The 17873-nt window shown below is 39.4% G+C and overlaps 3 protein-coding genes across 5 annotated transcripts; 2 read left to right on the forward strand and 1 right to left on the reverse strand.

The window, feature by feature from the left end:
- Positions 1–222: 222 nt before the first annotated feature.
- crcp (calcitonin gene-related peptide-receptor component protein) lies at positions 223–3518 on the forward strand. Of its 2 annotated transcripts, none has more exons than XM_063895475.1 (6): positions 223–744; positions 1661–1697; positions 1790–1888; positions 1993–2087; positions 2210–2267; positions 2831–3518. In XM_063895475.1, exons 1-6 carry the CDS (start codon positions 737–739, stop codon positions 2975–2977), a joined length of 444 nt encoding a protein of 147 aa, XP_063751545.1. In that variant the 5' UTR covers positions 223–736; the 3' UTR covers positions 2978–3518. The 2 variants fall into 2 exon arrangements, with proteins under 2 accessions (XP_063751545.1, XP_063751546.1); XM_063895476.1 differs by lacking the exon at positions 223–744 and adding an exon at positions 757–846.
- Positions 3519–5073: 1555 nt separating this feature from the next.
- Positions 5074–13032, forward strand: LOC134871955 (protein-tyrosine sulfotransferase 1-like). 2 transcript variants are annotated; one of them, XM_063894997.1, is made up of 6 exons: positions 5074–5332; positions 8475–9158; positions 9684–9842; positions 10026–10279; positions 11532–11733; positions 12399–13032. In XM_063894997.1, the coding sequence occupies exons 2-6, from the start codon at positions 8754–8756 to the stop codon at positions 12432–12434; spliced, it is 1056 nt and encodes a 351-aa protein (XP_063751067.1). In that variant the 5' UTR covers positions 5074–5332; positions 8475–8753; the 3' UTR covers positions 12435–13032. The 2 variants fall into 2 exon arrangements, with proteins under 2 accessions (XP_063751067.1, XP_063751068.1); XM_063894998.1 differs by lacking the exon at positions 5074–5332 and adding an exon at positions 5767–6707.
- Positions 13033–13430: 398 nt separating this feature from the next.
- Positions 13431–17562, reverse strand: LOC134871954 (pinopsin-like). Its single transcript, XM_063894995.1, has 6 exons — positions 17429–17562; positions 16239–16594; positions 15695–15863; positions 15276–15447; positions 14898–15131; positions 13431–14773 (listed from the first exon to the last, which is right to left on the reverse strand). The coding sequence occupies exons 2-6, from the start codon at positions 16573–16575 to the stop codon at positions 14564–14566; spliced, it is 1122 nt and encodes a 373-aa protein (XP_063751065.1). The 5' UTR covers positions 16576–16594; positions 17429–17562; the 3' UTR covers positions 13431–14563.
- Positions 17563–17873: the final 311 nt, after the last annotated feature.

Genomic DNA, 17873 nt, shown 5'->3' on the forward strand with positions numbered 1-17873 from the left:
AAGGACAAACAGAACTTAAATAAAAGCACAGTGATCACAAAGACAAGACACAGGTGGGGAGGGAGGAAACACAGGAGCCCCAGGTGAACACAATCAGGTAATCAAACAACAGGGGAACACAGACAGGAAGAACCGGAAATAGGGGAGTGCACACTTTTCTAAATAAAACCCAGACAAATCGTGACAGAAATCATATACATTTTGATTTTGATTGTTTTGTTAATGTATTTTTTGATGATAAATGCAATATTCAACTCAATCGGAATATGTCACCTTGAATATCTATATGATAATGTAGCTAAAGAGTGACGCTAATGACATGGTTTCTTCATTTCATATACAGTTCGATTAGTATTGCTACATAGTGTTTTTTTTTATTTGTGAACGAATGTCACACCCTAAATTATAAGATCTCTTTTTGATGTCCTTCTGTCATTCTTCCTTCACAAATCCTGTTACTGGATTGTGCGTCTGGATATATGAAAGGGATATATATAAATTGATGCTTTATTTTCCAGTTGGATATCCATTTACTCCCACAAGGTTGTCATGTATTCATTAGAGACTATATTAAAGATAAACCACATTTGTGTTATAACATTCTGTATTACACAATGAGAAAGCAGCACAGAACAAAGTTCTACTGGAGCTACTTGCGGTTTGGCGGAACGTTTGTCGTGGTTCACAGTTTCTACACGGGAACATTCTATAACGGACCAACGCTGTGTTTGGCGAAATGGAAGTGTAAGGATGTTTTTATTTTATTGATTTTAAATTCATATTTCTATGTGTGTTTTGCTAAGCTGCAGCTATATATTGTTTATTTCAACAGAAGCCGAATTTGAGGTACAACAGCTAAGTCTTTGTCACAGTTTCCGGTTGATCGAGTTAAAGGAAACAGTAGAGTGAACTGTGTTCAAACATATTTTCAAGCCACTCTTATGTCAATCTTAAAACAGGAGGTTGTAAACTTTAAATTAATAAGTCAGTAAAGATACTCTCTTAAGGTGTGTAAATAAGCTAAAACATTAGTAACGTTACAATCTGATCCAGGCCACACCAGAGCAATTGTGTGGTTTAATTATACACAATCAGTTGTGCTGACATTTTAGAACTAGCAATTAACTACTGAGTTAAAGAAAGTTCTCAAAAGATACATTGATAATGAAAATAATGATTATGTACAGTCAAGCATTTAGCCTTAGCACCAAATGTACTCTATTAGGTAGACCTACCAATTTGTTTAATACAACTAAGCATGATATCACATTTCACAAGTGAACCTGGCCTTGTGTGTGTGTGTGTGTGTGTGTGTGTGTGTGTGTGTGTGTGTGTGTGTGTGTGTGTGTGTGTGTGTGTGTGTGTGTGTGTGTGTGTGTGTGTGTGTGTGTGTGTGTGTGTGTGTGTGTGTGTGTGTGTGTTCACTTCTATTTAACCTTCATTCTAATGTTTACCAGAGTGATCTAAGCTAAAACTCTACCATCAAACTTTTGGAGCTCTCTGTCACATCTCACAGTCTTCATTAAGGGACGAAGAGAAGACTGAGATCTAGTTTAAATCTGCAAAAACCTTTAAGCTTTGATAATTGTTTTATGTATACAGTTTACAAAGGTCACAAATAAACCTCTTTAATTTAACATTATTATTTATTTATTTTCAGGAAAAACGCTAACGCTGCTATGCTCAGTAATTATGAGGTAATGTATTATGTCTCACTTTTTAATTACTTTAGAGAAAATACAATTATTGAGTATCACTTCTGATTTGTGTTTCTGTGTATTTTTGTTAGGTGTTCAAACTCCTGACAGACCTGAAGGAAAAGAGGAAAGATAGCGGGAAGAACAAAAACAGCGCTGGGCAGCAGAACCTCAACACCATCATGTATGAGGTCGGCACACATCCTGTACTTCTCTTAACTCACTTAAACCTGCTTGAATGTTTCACTTTCACACTTTTGCAAAAGCATGCCAACAGTTTCCTCTTTCAACACAGACGCTGAAGTACCTGTCAAAGACACCCTGCAGCAGGCAGAATCCAGAGATCGTCAAAGAGTTCCTCACCACCATGATGCCCCACAAACTTACAAAGTCAGTGAGATCTGAAAAATGCACGATTAGAAGATTCAGTTGAAATGTAACCCATATAAACACATAATGTATGTATGAACTGTTCTGTACATTACATACTCACTGACATTTTCCCAAATCAGGGCAGAAAAGCTGCAGCTATTGAACCAACGACCACAGACAGCGGTGGAAATTCAGCTAGTGAGTGTTTAACATTAATTGTCAACGATTACTATTACATGTTACTTTACCATTCTCTATCTTAGTTCTCGCTCTGGTGTCCATTTCCATGATTCTTACACATTTGGTGTGGTACAAAACAAGGCAGGGTGTCATTAGGTTACATTTAAAGGACAAGTCTGGAGATATTCCATGTATTTGTTATTGTCAACACATTTCACAAAATTCCAAAACTGACATTGAATTAATCTTACTAAAAATTATTGCTCGTATAAAATCCAAACACGTTCCTGAGCCTCACATTTTTCTTTCATGACCACGAATATGTGAACAGCAATTCTTGTCAATTTTGGAAATGTGAACATCTACCACTCCATGACAACTGGAAAACCTTATCTGCTGTAGAAAATATTTGTTTCTAATAATGTTTTTAGCCAAGGGTATTTTGATAACTGCTGATAAAATGATTTATTACAGTTAAGACAAGACACATTGATGTGTATTATAAATTAAATATATACTAAAATGTAATCAGCTAAAGTTAAGGATTACATAGCCTTTTTCAAATGTGTTATACCAAACAGATGGTGGAGGAGAGTGAGGAGCGGTTATCAGAGGAGCAGATCGAGGAGCTCATCCAGACGGTCGCAGACGTCCTACCTGGTGACCCGGAGCAGGAGAACGCAGCTCCAGCAGACGCAGAGATGGAGGAGGCCGTTCAACAGTCCTGACACAAAAACAACCCACAGGAAGAGAACCGGAGGGATTGCTGAAATTATAACATAACTGGACTTATTGCTCTTACATGCAGCTTTTTATCCCAGTTTGAACTGAACAACATGCCGTCTGAAAGGACACATAACAGCAGCCTGTCTTATAACACTTAAAACTTCTCATTAAATGATTCACATTAAGGTGAACCACTTAACGATTGGAATAGGATTGTTACATACAAGTTCAACATTTTTTTTATAAATAGAGTTTTTGGACAGTGAGTCACAGATGTGTTGTTTTGCACTTCACTGGTCTAATTTGTACTTTACTTCAGATAATGTTATGCAGAGACACTGTGCTATTAACCCTGTGTACTTTGGGTTTCTGACTCAAGGTTAGTCATCAGTTTTCTGCATAGAAAAATCCCCTTTTGGCTGTTGTATGATTTCCCAAGCTGTAATATTAGTCAGTCATGCAATTAAACTTTGGCACAGCCCTAACATAAGTTCAGAGAGTATTATTAGTGCGGCTATGTAATAAAATTATTTTGGGACCAAAGGTGATAGTTTTTTTTATTCATTTTAAAACATGTTTTCGTTCTGTAAATTCAATTGTGTCTAAAACTTTTTGTCACAGGGTATGGTTGGCAAGCAGGCACGTTTACACTATGTTCTGTAAATGTTGAATATAGTTGCATATAAAGAAAGAAACATGGTGCAACATGACAGACAGTTGTGCTAAATTAGGACTATAACCTGAAACCCATTTCAAAGTCAGAATATTGCTGATTTCATCTTCAATGCATCTGTTCTGTGCATTATACTGCAGGTTTGTGAATACAACACAAATGTAGAAAAGCAACACATTGGTCATTGAGGTTTTTTTACACATTTTAGGAGATTGTCTCCTAAAACTCATAGATAGCAAATTATATTAACTACTTGACTCATATATAAACCCACAAACTGTTTTTTGTTACAGAATCTTGATCTGCACATGTTTTCTGTGCTGGGATGTGTTGATGTAGCAGAGGAAGGATGTGCTGGTTAGACTCATGCACCTTTCTGTTAGGAGCTTCCTGTTGGTGTATCACATAAGCTTCCTGTGCTCTTTTAGAACTTGGCTAAGGCAAGATACCAAGAAAAAGTGAAAGCTGTGCTCATATCTTTTACCCGCTCATTCAGGAACCCAAAGTGGACCCTACAGTCGGATGAGGAACACCGGCGCCTCCCTGTCTGATCAGTGCAGAGGTTATAAACCGTAATGACCTATCTTTACCTACCTTAAAATATCCTCATATTCACATGCACATTAAATGCACAAAGCTGCTAAATTACAACATTTCAAGGGACCTATTGAACATTCAGATGCAGTCCTTTACTGAGTGGGGACTTAGATAATCAAGCAAATATATGTCCCTTTAAAACCCTGTTTTTCTTTATCACATGTTCATGTTCTTTAAATAGCAAAGGCCATGTGCATTTCACTTTGTGTTGACTTGGGTGTGTCTATTGACTATCTTTTTTTGTTGTAAAATCAGCTTGAAATGAGCTTAGAGGTTGTATTAACATTTGCTAAGATGAATCATAGTGTAAATAAAATACATGTGGTCATCAAACCAAGGGGCAAGTCATTCAGTTATTAACTTATTATATGTCATACTTATTCAGCCTAATGCTGAAATGTATTATAAGAAAGAAATATTATTAATGTATCTCATTACATATTAATGAACATTGTAGTCTTTTTATGTTTTATTTATTGTCTTTTGATAGGGCAATGCAATTTAATCACAGTTGGTCCTCCACGGTCGCTGCAATGTATCATAAAGATCCATGTTTTACTGAAACAGAGTTACCCAAATGTTTTACACATAAAAAAGCCACTTAATCAAATGAGTTGGGGTTACACCCACCTCATGTATGTGATTACATTTCCCCTGGGGGCTTTTACTGAGAACACACGGATCGATGAGGTAAAGTAATTTTAGCCTCGAGTTTGAAAAAGGAAAAAAAAAACGAGGGTTTAACTCTGCAGCGGAATTGCCCTTTAACACCTCGACCAATAGGAATCGCCCAAGCAGATGTGATTTAGTATTCAGAACGTCCACCGACCAATCAGAGCTCAGTATTCTCTGCCTCATCGGTAGATATAGCTCGACTTCTCACGGTGCAAAGTTACATCGGAAATCAACAGCGAAACGTTGTGTAATTATGTGGTTTCTGAAACACTAAAAAGCGTTGAGACCTTCGCCGATATGTTTTCCACATGAGAGGAAACCCCAATGTGGACGGAGGAGTTGATGGTTTCAGCTTTTTGGATCAAGGTTCATGGTTTTTTTTCTTCAGATTTCGGCAGTTTCACAGACGCTGGTGAGTGAACACCATTTTCAACGGATCTGATATATTTACGACGTGTGTTAGCTACCTACAGACAGCTAAATTAGTATAAGTACCCGGTTTGTAAGGTTAAATAGCACACTGACAGCGCTTTTCTTGGTGAGCTGTAGGTGGCCGCTTGTCTGTCACGGTTTGGTTGACTGATAGGTCATTCACCTGGTGGCCGCCTGAGCCTCGGGTGCATTTTTACTGAAAATATGCATCATCAAGGCTGGCCAGATGTTGGCTGCTGGGCCTCCAATCTGCAGCCGTGGAGTAATCCTATTGAACCACTGACTGCTGGTTAAGCTCTGACCTCTCTATGTTATCTCAGCAAATATGCACCTGGCTGGTTCGACACATGTTTTGTGCAACGCGGCAAAAAAAGGCTGCAATGTGTACCTTTTTAGGATACTCATTTCCACTGAGAGGAGGGTGTTATTGCAGATATGACATGGAAAGAATGGCTCATACCAATAATACAATACATATATATATATATAAAATCAGAATAAGAATACCTTTATTCGTCCCAAAGAGGGGACATTTACATTGTTATAGCAAAAGTAAATAGCAAAAATATTTATTAAGAGATTACACAAATTACAATTTACAAAAGTACAGGTGGACAACAAAATGAACCATTTACACTATTTTTAAAAAGAAAAAAAGTGTAGCATGTAAAAGGAAAATTATTTCAAAGGACGGTATTGAAGGAAACAGATGAATCAATACCTGCTCGTGACACTAATGCACAATTAAGATTTGAAGACTTTCTTTTAAATCTCGTATCAACCAGAATAAAGGGAAAATATTGAAGTTGCTTTGTCTCCCACATCTTCCCCTCAGCAGGAGGTCAATGTCATTTCTATTTCCTGTGAGTAAAATAAGACGTTTAGATGTATTGACATCCTGCTAGACAAAAATGCCACCAGCAAGCATCTCAAACACAAAAAGGAATAATATTGAATTAATTTCACATTTATTGTCTCTAAGTAGAATCTGTCTTTGCAGCGTGTATTAAAGACAAGAATAATAGCTGATGTTTAAATAACTTAGGGAACATGCATGGAAACAACGTGTTTGCACAGTAATAAATCAACACATTAACTCATGTACAGATTAGATGTGGGATTGTTCTTCCTGTCAGACTTTCCTTTTGGCAGTAATCTGTGAAGAGGAGGCGACTCTGGCTTTGGGTTTCCTGACAACCTTCTGCACAAAGATATCAGTTTGCTGCTTTCTTTCTCGCCAGCCGCTCACTGTGATCAAAGGTCACTGCTTTCTGCTTATTATACACTGTTTGTTGGCTTGTACCTGATGAGTGGACGCAGTGGCCTTTTCAAGGTCAATACACCGATTTATCAGAGTAAGTATCCACTCCTAGTCTTTGCTAAGATTTCTTCATGAAAAAACCCTAGCCACGACAATTCATCAGATAGTATTGTTTTGACTCAACCAGGCTCCAGATATGTGTTGCAAAGATTTCTGCTTCTGCTTTAATGCAATGGAGATAAATACAAAATGAAATACATAAACAGAAACATTTCTTTTAGGAAACTGTGTCCTCCTATCTTCATTGGAACTGCTTTCTTCTTTCTTTTTTTAAATGTATAAAACATTGGAACTTTAAAATACGTTTAGTTATTGAACATAAACTGGACATGTTTAGTGCTTTAGACTTAAGACACCAGCCATTTGAACTTTGAAAGTCATTGAATGCTATTGTATAGCCAAGCAAATAATCGAGGAAACAATTGACCTTAAAATAAAACATTTAAAGAAATGGTTACGTTTGTTTTAATTTGTAATTGAAGTGAACTGGCCCTTTAAATCTTTGAGAGAAAAAAAGCAGCCTTCTTCTCTTAAACCACTGGCCTAATTCTCTGCAAACTACAAGTGGCTTAATCTCTGCATGGAAATGCATTCGAATTACACGCAAAGCTTGGGGATACCGCTGGACTAATCATGGCTTAGGCAGCACCTAAGTATCCCAGCCGGGATGGGAACTCCTCATTTCCACTTGTTTCTTTCTTTTTTTGCTTTGATCATCAGACATTTAACAGGAAAGCTTCTCCGGCCTAGGGAGAGGAGGATTCCCCACATGGCATCCAGATGTTTTCAGCTCCTTGCACATTCAGTTGGAACAAGAACAAAATCAAAACACTAATTAGAAAGGACCTGTTTTTAATATTTCTTAGAGCTTCTGCAAGACGTAAAACAATAGTTTGAGTTGTGAATTTGAGTTTCAGAGCACTAACGTTGCTCTCTCAATTCAAAAACTACAGTGAAATCACCATCATAAGGGATAGTATCAGTAATTGAATAATCATATGCATTCTCTTTATTTTTGCAATTGTGTTAGTTTTATTTTCTTATGTGCTAATAAGGGGAATCAGATGTTGGGGAACTGCTTGTGGGCACATTGCAGAAGCAAAATAGGGAAGTTGCAGGACGGCTTGCACACCCAACAGTATTCTAATTTAAAAAAAATGCTTTGTGTTTCAGTGTGACAGGAACTGTCAGTAAAAATAAAAAAACGAGGGAGCTGTAATTAGTGGATTCAGATACACTGTCTGAGAGTGTGTTTGCGTTGCCTGCCGCAATGAACTTCGATATGGCTAAACGGTCAATGGGTCCCCAGAGGAAAGATGCAAAATAGCTGCTTTGAGAGCTAGAACTGGATGTGTTTCAGCCCCTCTGAAAGGGAGTACTGGCAAAAAAAAACGCAGCAGGCACCATCACACCCTGCTTGTTGATAATAACTCATGCAGGGTGGTGAATACTATTTGGAGTTACTCATTGTTTCTCAGTAAGCTGCGAAACCATGCATGGAAAAAAATGTAATACTGCATAGGGATGCAACCTACTTATTCTATTAAGAGAGTAGTTGTGCTGTTTTATAAAATGTCCAAAAACTATGTAAGATGTGGACCAGTGCCCTCGTTATCCTAAGATGATGTTTGATCTTGTGCAAACCCCAATGTGTGTCTCAGAGGAGTAAAAAAAACAAAGAATATGCACATTCGAGAAACTCGAATTGATTTGTCTTTTCAGCTCTAGCTGCAGAACGATTATCGCAAACAATTTATTCTGATTCTGCAGCGCTTGTCTTGACGTCTTTTTTCTATTTTAGGTAGGAGCGATGGATAAGAGACGTGGCTGGCTGTGGAGCGCAGCAGGCCTAGATCCTGCTCACCAACACCAGGGCTGAGGAGCTGCAGAGGGGAGGAGACTCCCCCCTCAGCTTCAACTATCTTTCACACAGTCATCTTCATTATCCAGTCTGACAGTGTGTAAACTAGGTCTTGACTTGACATTTGCTGACTTCTGAGAGGCAGCTACATCCACTTCTGATTCCAGCTGCCTCCTCAGGGGCCACTGGATACCGTTTTATGCCCCCTGAATCTGAGCCATGAGGAACAGATCGAGCCTGCTGCTGGGCTGCGTGCTCCTCGGCTCCGCCTCCCTGCTCTACCTGGGAATGAGCGGGATAGAGTGCCCCCCGAAAAGCCATCGGTACCGGTGGATGGAGCTGAACCTAGGCTCAGCCAATCACAGCTCATCCCTCACCGAACATTTCCCAGAAGACACGCCCCTCATCTTCATCGGAGGCTTTCCAAGGAGCGGCACAACTCTGATGCGCGTCATGCTTGATGCCCACAATGCTGTGCGGTGCGGGGAAGAGACCCGAGTGATTCCCCGCCTCTTGGCCATGAGGGCCACCTGGAGCCGCTCGGTGAAGGAGAGGATACGACTGGACGAGGCCGGCGTCACCGACCAGGTGTTGGATTCAGCCGTCAGAGCCTTCCTGTTAGAGGTGAGCTGGCTATCTGCCAACATGTTTGTGTGTAGAAATTATGTTTTGTCTTTAGGATGATGTCTTTACATACAAGAATAACTCCCTCAATCTTTTCTCTTATTTTTTGGTACTTTCTGGTAAAGTGTCTTTGAGCACTGCGAAAAGCGCTATGTAAATATTATGTCTTATTATTATTATTATTATTTAATTGTGAATCATTTGGACTATAAAAAGTGTTTTAATGAAAAAATGCATTTATCATTTCCTCCCAAAAACCTTCATTGCATTATTTTTAGCTTGAATAAGAAATATGTATTGACTCTACTGGATGGTTGCCTACTGATTGGTTAGTTTTTCTGCCAGTTTTGTTTTTCTAGACTCTATTATCTCAGCTTTTCATTCTCCTTTTTTCATTTGTATTATTTCTCCTTAAAGAGAGAGTAGGTCTCCTGTTGAACTTCACTTTCATTATCTGAATTGCATGTACCCTTACAGTATGTGTGTGCAAATTAAACAATGATATTCCTTCTTCGTGTGTTTCAGGTGATCGTTGGCCACGGGGAGCCTGCACCTCGTCTTTGCAACAAGGACCCGTTCGCCTTGAAATCTCTCTCTTATCTGTCGCGCATCTTCCCCAAAGCCAAATTTGTGCTCATGCTACGAGATGGGCGGGCTACCGTCCATTCCATGATATCACGCAAGGTATGCTGGGTGTCTTTCTTTTATTGGGGTTGCAGGCAGACAAACTTCCTCATGTTTCCACACAGCCACTTGACAAATTAGTACTGGTTGCACATTGTGACACAATATATTTTCCATCCTGTGTTTACTATGAGGCATGATAGGTCTCCTGTGTTTATCTTATCTCCCTGCCTCCACGCACAGGTGACTATCTCAGGCTTCGACCTGACCAGCTACAGAGACTGCCTGACCAAATGGAGCAGCGCGGTGGAGACCATGTTCAGCCAGTGCCAGGCGGCCGGGGAGTCCAGATGTCTGCCCGTCCGCTACGAGCAGCTCGTCCTCCACTCAGAGGAGGAAATGAGGAAGTTGCTTCACTTCCTGGAGCTGCAGTGGGACCCGTCAGTGCTGCACCATGAAGAGCTGATTGGGAAAGTTGGCGGTGTGTCTCTGTCCAAGTGAGTGTGTGAAATGTGTGCGTGTGTACAGTCAGCTCAAGTGGTATCTCACCATGCAGATCGTTTCAGTTTCATGGGCGGAGGATTATCACATTTACTGAAAAGGCATGCTACAGTATTACTTTTCTCAATTTTGAAAGCTGATGTAAGGGTTGGATGTAAACGGTAGAAAAAAGCAAAGATCTTCACCCATCTGTGTTTTTCTTTTGGCATTATTATTCCACCTACATATTCCCACCTCGCTTGCTTTGAGATATATTTCAGGTAAAGGGTGTCAGTAGTTTCTTACAGGCTGCTGTAAATCTCACACTTCTCTTTCCATCTTTAGCCCTGAAAAAACCCACTTGCATCTGTCTATAAAATGTATTAATATAAGCTATTAAAATAAAACGTGGATAAGGTTTTTTTTGTTCCACCTTATTTCAATCAACCAATTTCCTGAAATATTACAGAGAACATCAAACCTCAATGACCTTCACCTACAGAGCCCATAATTTCTTGTTATTGAAGTATATTAAGATGGTTTACTTCACAGAATTCAGATGCAGCACACATTATGAGGCAGATTTTGAATAATAACAACTCGTATAGTCCACTGAGCCAGAGCGTCATCTGAAGCAGCCAAACCTCTCACGGCCAAGTAAAGCTTCCAGACTTTCCCTCAGTTGATGTTTAATTTGTGTTGATCCACTTACTTGTCGTGATTCAAGTTGAGCATCTCGTTGCAGGGCACAAGCTCAGGGGATTTGGTGGGAAATCTGTCTGCTTCAAACCTGCTAAAAAAAACAAACCTGGCGTGTATTTGAAGGAATTAGGCCACATTCTGAGGGAATTAGCACCCTTATTTTGATGAGTTATGCAATGCTTGGTGCAATATTAGTCATAAGAATGTTTTATAACATCTTCAGAAATGTGGCATGTTGTGGTTCCCTGTGTTTATACGCATCTATTTATTTAGGGTGGTGGGATAATATGCATGGAAGAGATTAAACATCTAAACCAAAACAAATCAGACACTTAAATAATGATAAAAACTGACTTGGATATTGTTATATCATTTTTTATGAAGGCCTAACTAAATTAAAGACGATTAATGTAATTGTTTGTCTTAACTGTTGTTTTTATTGACTTCATTATGTGTAATCGCATACATTGAACATTTTTCGCACTCTTTTGTGGCTTATGACAAGTACCATTAAAGTCGCAGCAGAGTCCAACGCACACTAAAAAACTGACCTTTGTTTGTGTGCAGGGTCGAGCGCTCCACAGACCAGGTGATAAAGCCGGTAAACACGGACGCCCTCTCCAAGTGGGTCGGGCACATTCCCTCCGATGTGATCAGTGACATGGCTGAGATCGCCCCCATGCTGGCTCGCCTCGGGTACAATCCCCACGCCAACCCACCCGACTACACCAAGCCAGAGCCCGTGGTGTCACTGTTCAACTACTCACAGGTGAGCTTCAAAATCAGAACCACGGCTCAATGAAAAAATGAATCGTATATCTTTTTTTCTTTATGAAAAATACCGAATACTGACTTTTCATTTATTTAATCATTTCTTTAACCTGATTTGTGATAAAAGACCATTTAAATGTAAATATGATTTTAATATTTCAGAATTAATTAATTGAAATAGTTTGATTAGGTAGTATCCTTGATTGATCCACTATGTGGTTCAGCATTACAGGGTAATTTTATTTAATATTTGTTGTGAATTATTTTATAAATCAACATAAAGGTTGTGTAAAATAAAGATATGGAAATGGAATGAACCCTTAATAAACCTTAATGTGGATAACACTGATAACATTGCAAAAGAGAAACACTGAATATTTAAGACTTAAGAAATGTACTTTTTACATTTTCACAGCAACACTGATATGCATCATACATGATCACACTGTACGTTGCTGGAATTCGAACCCTTACTGCAACTTTAACCCAAATCACAAAAACAAAATTTCCCAATCAGCTGTAGTGGCCTCCAGTGACGCAAAGCTTATTTTCATTACAGCCTTCAAAAATGGATCAAAGCTCCAATCGTACGCCTCTACTTCTACTTTTCACCCTTGAAAATATTTCCATCCATAAGTCAACATTGTGTCTTTCTTTTCTTAGAATTTGAAAGCAACAGAGACTCAACATCCCAGTTAAGTCTACGAGGAACATCCCTGAAATCCAGATTCTCTGTTCCACACTCTGGGTGCACCTTAACGAAAGACTTCTGGTTCAGCAGTAATTACATCTCAAAGGACAGATGTTAAAGTATTCCATGTGTATTTTTGAATTGTTTTTAAGACTAATGTCTGGTGTATATGTCTGAACGCGGATAAGAGTGTGATAAATACTGCCTCATACAGTGGTTTGTGTTTTATATCCCATGTGGATTAGCTGCTGGAAGAAGTTTCTTACTTTCCAACATGTCCGAATCGACAGTATTACACTGCAACGACGCGTCCTCTCACCTTGTAACTGAAAGTATTTCAACATGTTTGTAGAGTTGTTATAATTCACCACAAATGTGAATGTGTCTTTAGACAAATCTTTCACTTTCTGAGAGCTCAGTCAGTGTTCATGAAGCATAATGACTGTATATTTTTGAAGACGTATGTTTATTTTCTTAATAAATTATTTTGGTGTTGACAATTAATTCAGGACCTTAATGTTGTTCTTTCTATAGAGGGATTTTTGATTGTTGTAAATTGTTCGACATGAATAAAAAAAAGTGTCTAAATGTCACTTTAATAATGTTTTTCATGTATTTATTTGACTTCTTGTTGAGGTACCAACTTAGGACTAACTTTTTCAAACTTCAAACTGTTCATCACTTGGTATTTTTTTATTTGTTCTGAAGCACGATGTGACGCCCACTTTTTAGGTGCTTGAGAATAAACCTATTATTGGTATTATGACACACATCATCTATAATACTGTATGAGCATGTCTGACGGTGAACTAAACCACAGCGCCCACTCTTGGTGCAAACACAACCCAGAATAATCCTGTTGCCTTCTTTGCCAAGTTTTCTTTTATAGAAGAGACAAAACATTTTGACCAAACACCCGCATGTCTGTCTTTATGGTTTAGTATAAATAGGAATATTGTTAACACTTACAACATGCAAGTTAAATGGCACACGTTTCAAATAAAACCCTGAGACAGTGTTGAATACAAATATAAATCAAAAAGTAGTTTAAACTAAACTTGTATAACCATATGATTTGACCACAATGAGTTACAGCTGATGCAAGGTTTAATAATGGACTGAGGTAATAAAGTGTACAGCTATACTCAGACTATGAGGAATACGAATACTGCATGGAAAAACAGTTACAGATATTAAACAATTACGCAGTTTGGTCCACTATTCAACAACTTCAGCCAAACATATTGACGTTTCTACAATAAGATAAAAAAAACAATCCCTAATTCCAATTGTATGTGTATAAGAAGGGCCAGAGCCGACTCTACTTCCTGTGGAGGCTCCGGTCCTTCAACGTCTGTAACACCATGCTGAAGATGTTCTACCAGTCGGTGGTAGCCAGCGCCATCTTCTTTGGTGTTGCGTGCTGGGGAAGCAGGTTGAGGTCAGCAGACGCCAACAAGATCAGCAGGATCGTCAGGAAGGCTGGCTCTGTCCTGGGGGTGCAGCTGGACTCTTTGCTGGTGGTGTCTGAGAGGGGGACGCTGCGCAAGCTGTATAATATCATGGACAACAACGCTCACCCTCTCCACCAGGTGCTGACCTCATACAGAAGCACCTTCAGCAATAGACTCATTCCACCCCGGTGTACCACAGAACGCCACAGGAAGTCCTTTCTTCCTTTATTTCATCGCAATGCTGTCATTTCACTTTACTGTCACTTTCACATGTCACTTTATTTAGTATTTAGTATTCAGCTTAGTTTTATTAGTTATCTTATTACTGTACTGCCATTTGCACTATACCTATTGTTGTATATTGTATATACCTACGTAGTTACTGTAACTATTTCACTATTTCATATTTGCAAAGCTGCTGTTATTGTTGGTACATTTAGTTTATATTTAGTTATACTTAGTTTATACTTAGTTATTTTAGTTTATATTTAGTAATATTTTATGTATATTTAGTAGTTTAGTTATATTGAGTGTATATTTCTCCTTCCTTCTTTGTATTGAACTGTTGCACCTCAATTTCCCTCGGGATAAATAAAACTTCTTGAATCTTGAATTGAATTCTTAAAAAGAGGTCAAATTAATTCAAAACAAACTGATCATAGGGCTAAAGGGACATTTGACCTCTATGTTGCATGTTGGACCACTGGCCCCAGAGCAGGCCTCTGTTCCTGCTCATCTGTGGATGTGAACATGGCAGCCTCTGTGTTTTGTTCGTTTGTTGGTGATCGGGGAGTGTGACGCCTCTCAGCCATGCTGCTGGGCAGGGTGCGCTGAACTGGGGTGGGTGGGTCTTCTGCGCTGCATCTGATTATGTACATTAAACACCTGGAGAACTGAGAGACACACAGAGGAGGAGGCAGAATGAAACTGATTCACCTTTTAGCTGAATAAAAAACAATTAAGGAGAAGGTCAGAGGAGGGAAACTGTTAAGGATATTTACAGGAAGTTGTTGTTACCTGATTGTTGAGCAGCACATATATAACCGGGTTGATGGCTGTGCTGGTCTTTGCCAGCAGGGTTGGTATTAAAGTGGCAGTAGGCGACACCCCTCCCGGCCGCCCAAATGAGGCTAGCATCGCCATAACGCCGTATGGCATCCAGCACAATATGTAGCCTGTCACCATGGAAACCACCATTACAAGGACACGGCCTTCCCTCCTCTCAGCTGAGGGCCGGTTGATCCTGGTGACCTGGAAACAGGGGCAGATTATGAGATGATGGGCCCTAACACACTCTCTACAGGACCAAGACATTCACTTTATAGTTGTTAAACTATCACACACTCACACAAGCATTGGATAACACACAGAATACACAGTGGTGTCAAAGCTCACCTGTCTCTCCACCGATCGCACAGCCAGCAGGATCTTCCCGTAGCAGAAGGTCATGAGCAGCAGTGGCAACAGCAGGCAGAATATGAACAAACAGCTGATGTAGGAGCGAGCTGCAGGCGAGCGCTGGTGCCACTGGACGGAGCAGGTGGTGCCAGGACCCTCCGGCCCATAGCTGTTCCATAACATACAATTGTACAGAAATGTTCAGAAAAAAACTACTTTATTTTGTCATTTTCTTTTAAGGCACTCACTTGTTAATCATGTATTTTATTAACTCATTAAAGTAGGCTAACACATCCTATCCTCCTAGTTTAAGCATCATTTGATTGAATAGTTGCATACGAGAATGATCTTATTGGTGAAATAGTTTAATGATACTTTATAAAGTTATTCTAGGTTAATGTTTAGGCAGTGCAGACCTGCTCCAGCCCAGCAGTGGTGGCAGAGTCCATACCAGTGAGTAAAGCCAGGAGGCACCGACAGCAAGCCTGGCTCTGCAGTACTGAGAGGAGTCTGAGGGGGGGCTGTGGAGCAGCACAGAGTACCGCTCAAAGGACAGCAGAGAGAGAGACACCAGAGATACTATACCTGACAGAGAGAAACATCACAACACAGTGAAGAACTGCAGCTAGAGATCAAACGACACTATCATGAAAGTATTCCTTCATTCATCAATCTCTCTGACCTAAAATCACAGAATGTGTACTTCTACTCCATTACAAGTACAGCTGTAGATACGATTGACCTTTTATATTTAAATCTAACATCTAAAATAGAATGCATTTGACTGTTGAATTAGATTAACTAAAATTGGTTTTACTGATTGTACTACAACATTTATTTAAAATAAATACTTTGAAAAAAATCTTTTTGAAATAATTGAATACTTTGGGTAGCCTACTTGACTTTCACTCTGATGCTAACACTTTTAATCATGGGGGAGTTTGAAATAAGATCACTCACCAAAAAATGCATTTGAGAAACCGTACCAGCGGCACCCAGAGGACCCGGTCAGCCACCTGCCACGCAAACTGGCCGCGAAGCTGAGGGGTGTCCCAAAGATGCAGACGAGCATGTCGCTGGCACTGATGTTGATCAGCAGCAGGTTCACGGGAGTGAGCAACCCGGGGAAACGCGAGAACACCAGCAGCACAAGGAAGTTACCAAGGAAGCCTAGTACCAGAATGAACCCGAGAAACATGGCTGCCGCGGTGTGAACCGCCCGGGGAAGCACACCGGGGTCCGACACTGAGCTGTGTCCAGTGCTGATGTTATAGCTTTGCTGCAGGACAATACCCATGACTTCCTGGTAAGAATGCCTAAACCAAAAAGATTGAAAGAGCAAGTCATAAAACAATGAAAATATTAAGGAGTTATATTATTAAATTGCCCCCTTTCCTCTCCCCCATGCCTGAAACGCCTCGATTGGACTCCTTTGTTTTCTTCCGTTACACAGTGACATCACTATGAAACACATGCTCTTCTATTGGTTAGCACTCCAACACATTGTAGGTGATAGTCTAAGGAATGGGACATCTCTAAGCTGTTAACCAATCACAACAGACCGGCCAGCTAACCAATCAAAGCCGACTTGGCACTGGTTTCAGACAGAAGGTGAAAAGAGGTGCTGCAGCACAGGCAGAAGAATAAAGAACTTTTTTTCAACATTAATGCATGTTAACACGTCACAGTAGAGGCACAAAACACAAATATAAACCTGAAATTGAGCATAATAAGACAGACACAATTATTAACCACTATAGTACTCTTTAGAAATGGATGAAGGGATGCAATTTTTAACTCTGTTTTTCTCATACATACAAATACTTGTGGGATGCTCCTAGTCTTTAAACACCCCATTGTGTTCACATATAATACATTTGATTTGTAAACCCTAATTGTTACAATAACTGAAATACAGACCCTCAATAAAAAGGAACACTCAATCACAGTTTAAATAGAATACAAATATAGTTAGCTATGCTAATGTTTGACGTTTTTCTATAGCCTATTGGCATTTAAAAAGATACCATCTAAGTAAATTGAATCCCTGAAAAGAATAAATTAACAATAAACATATTGGCTAAACAAACCTCTAATTAACATAATACAGTACTAATAGAAACATCAAAAAGTGAATAATATCTCCAAACCTTCACAGGACCAAGGACACACTCCCACAAAGAAAGAACAGATTATTTTTTTTTAAACCAAGGTGAAGAGTCTGACGTTTTGTCGTAGATGACCACTACTCAATCAGACACGTCCTTATTATGTTCCTTTTTCTACTTTATTCTAGACCAGATTGGAGACCTAAATAACTGAGCCAACATATCAATAATACAAGCTGTGGTGGACTCAATGGATACGCCAAGCACACACTCAACCTGGCAGCAGAAGTGGAAGACACTAATGAACCACCACAAAATAATCCTCAGACATTTTGATTCATACCAAACTAAATATACACAACCAAGCTGGATAGGGTTGATGTTGTTATTTGTGTTACATTGTAATACAAGTATACCGCTCCTCACGTTTGGTCACCCCTGCCATTACAGCTTTTAACACAATAAGCCACTGATGCACTAATGTGAT

The sequence above is a fragment of the Eleginops maclovinus genome, chromosome 11, assembly GCF_036324505.1.
Source record: "Eleginops maclovinus isolate JMC-PN-2008 ecotype Puerto Natales chromosome 11, JC_Emac_rtc_rv5, whole genome shotgun sequence".
In the NCBI taxonomy this organism is placed as follows: Eukaryota; Metazoa; Chordata; class Actinopteri; order Perciformes; family Eleginopidae; genus Eleginops; species Eleginops maclovinus.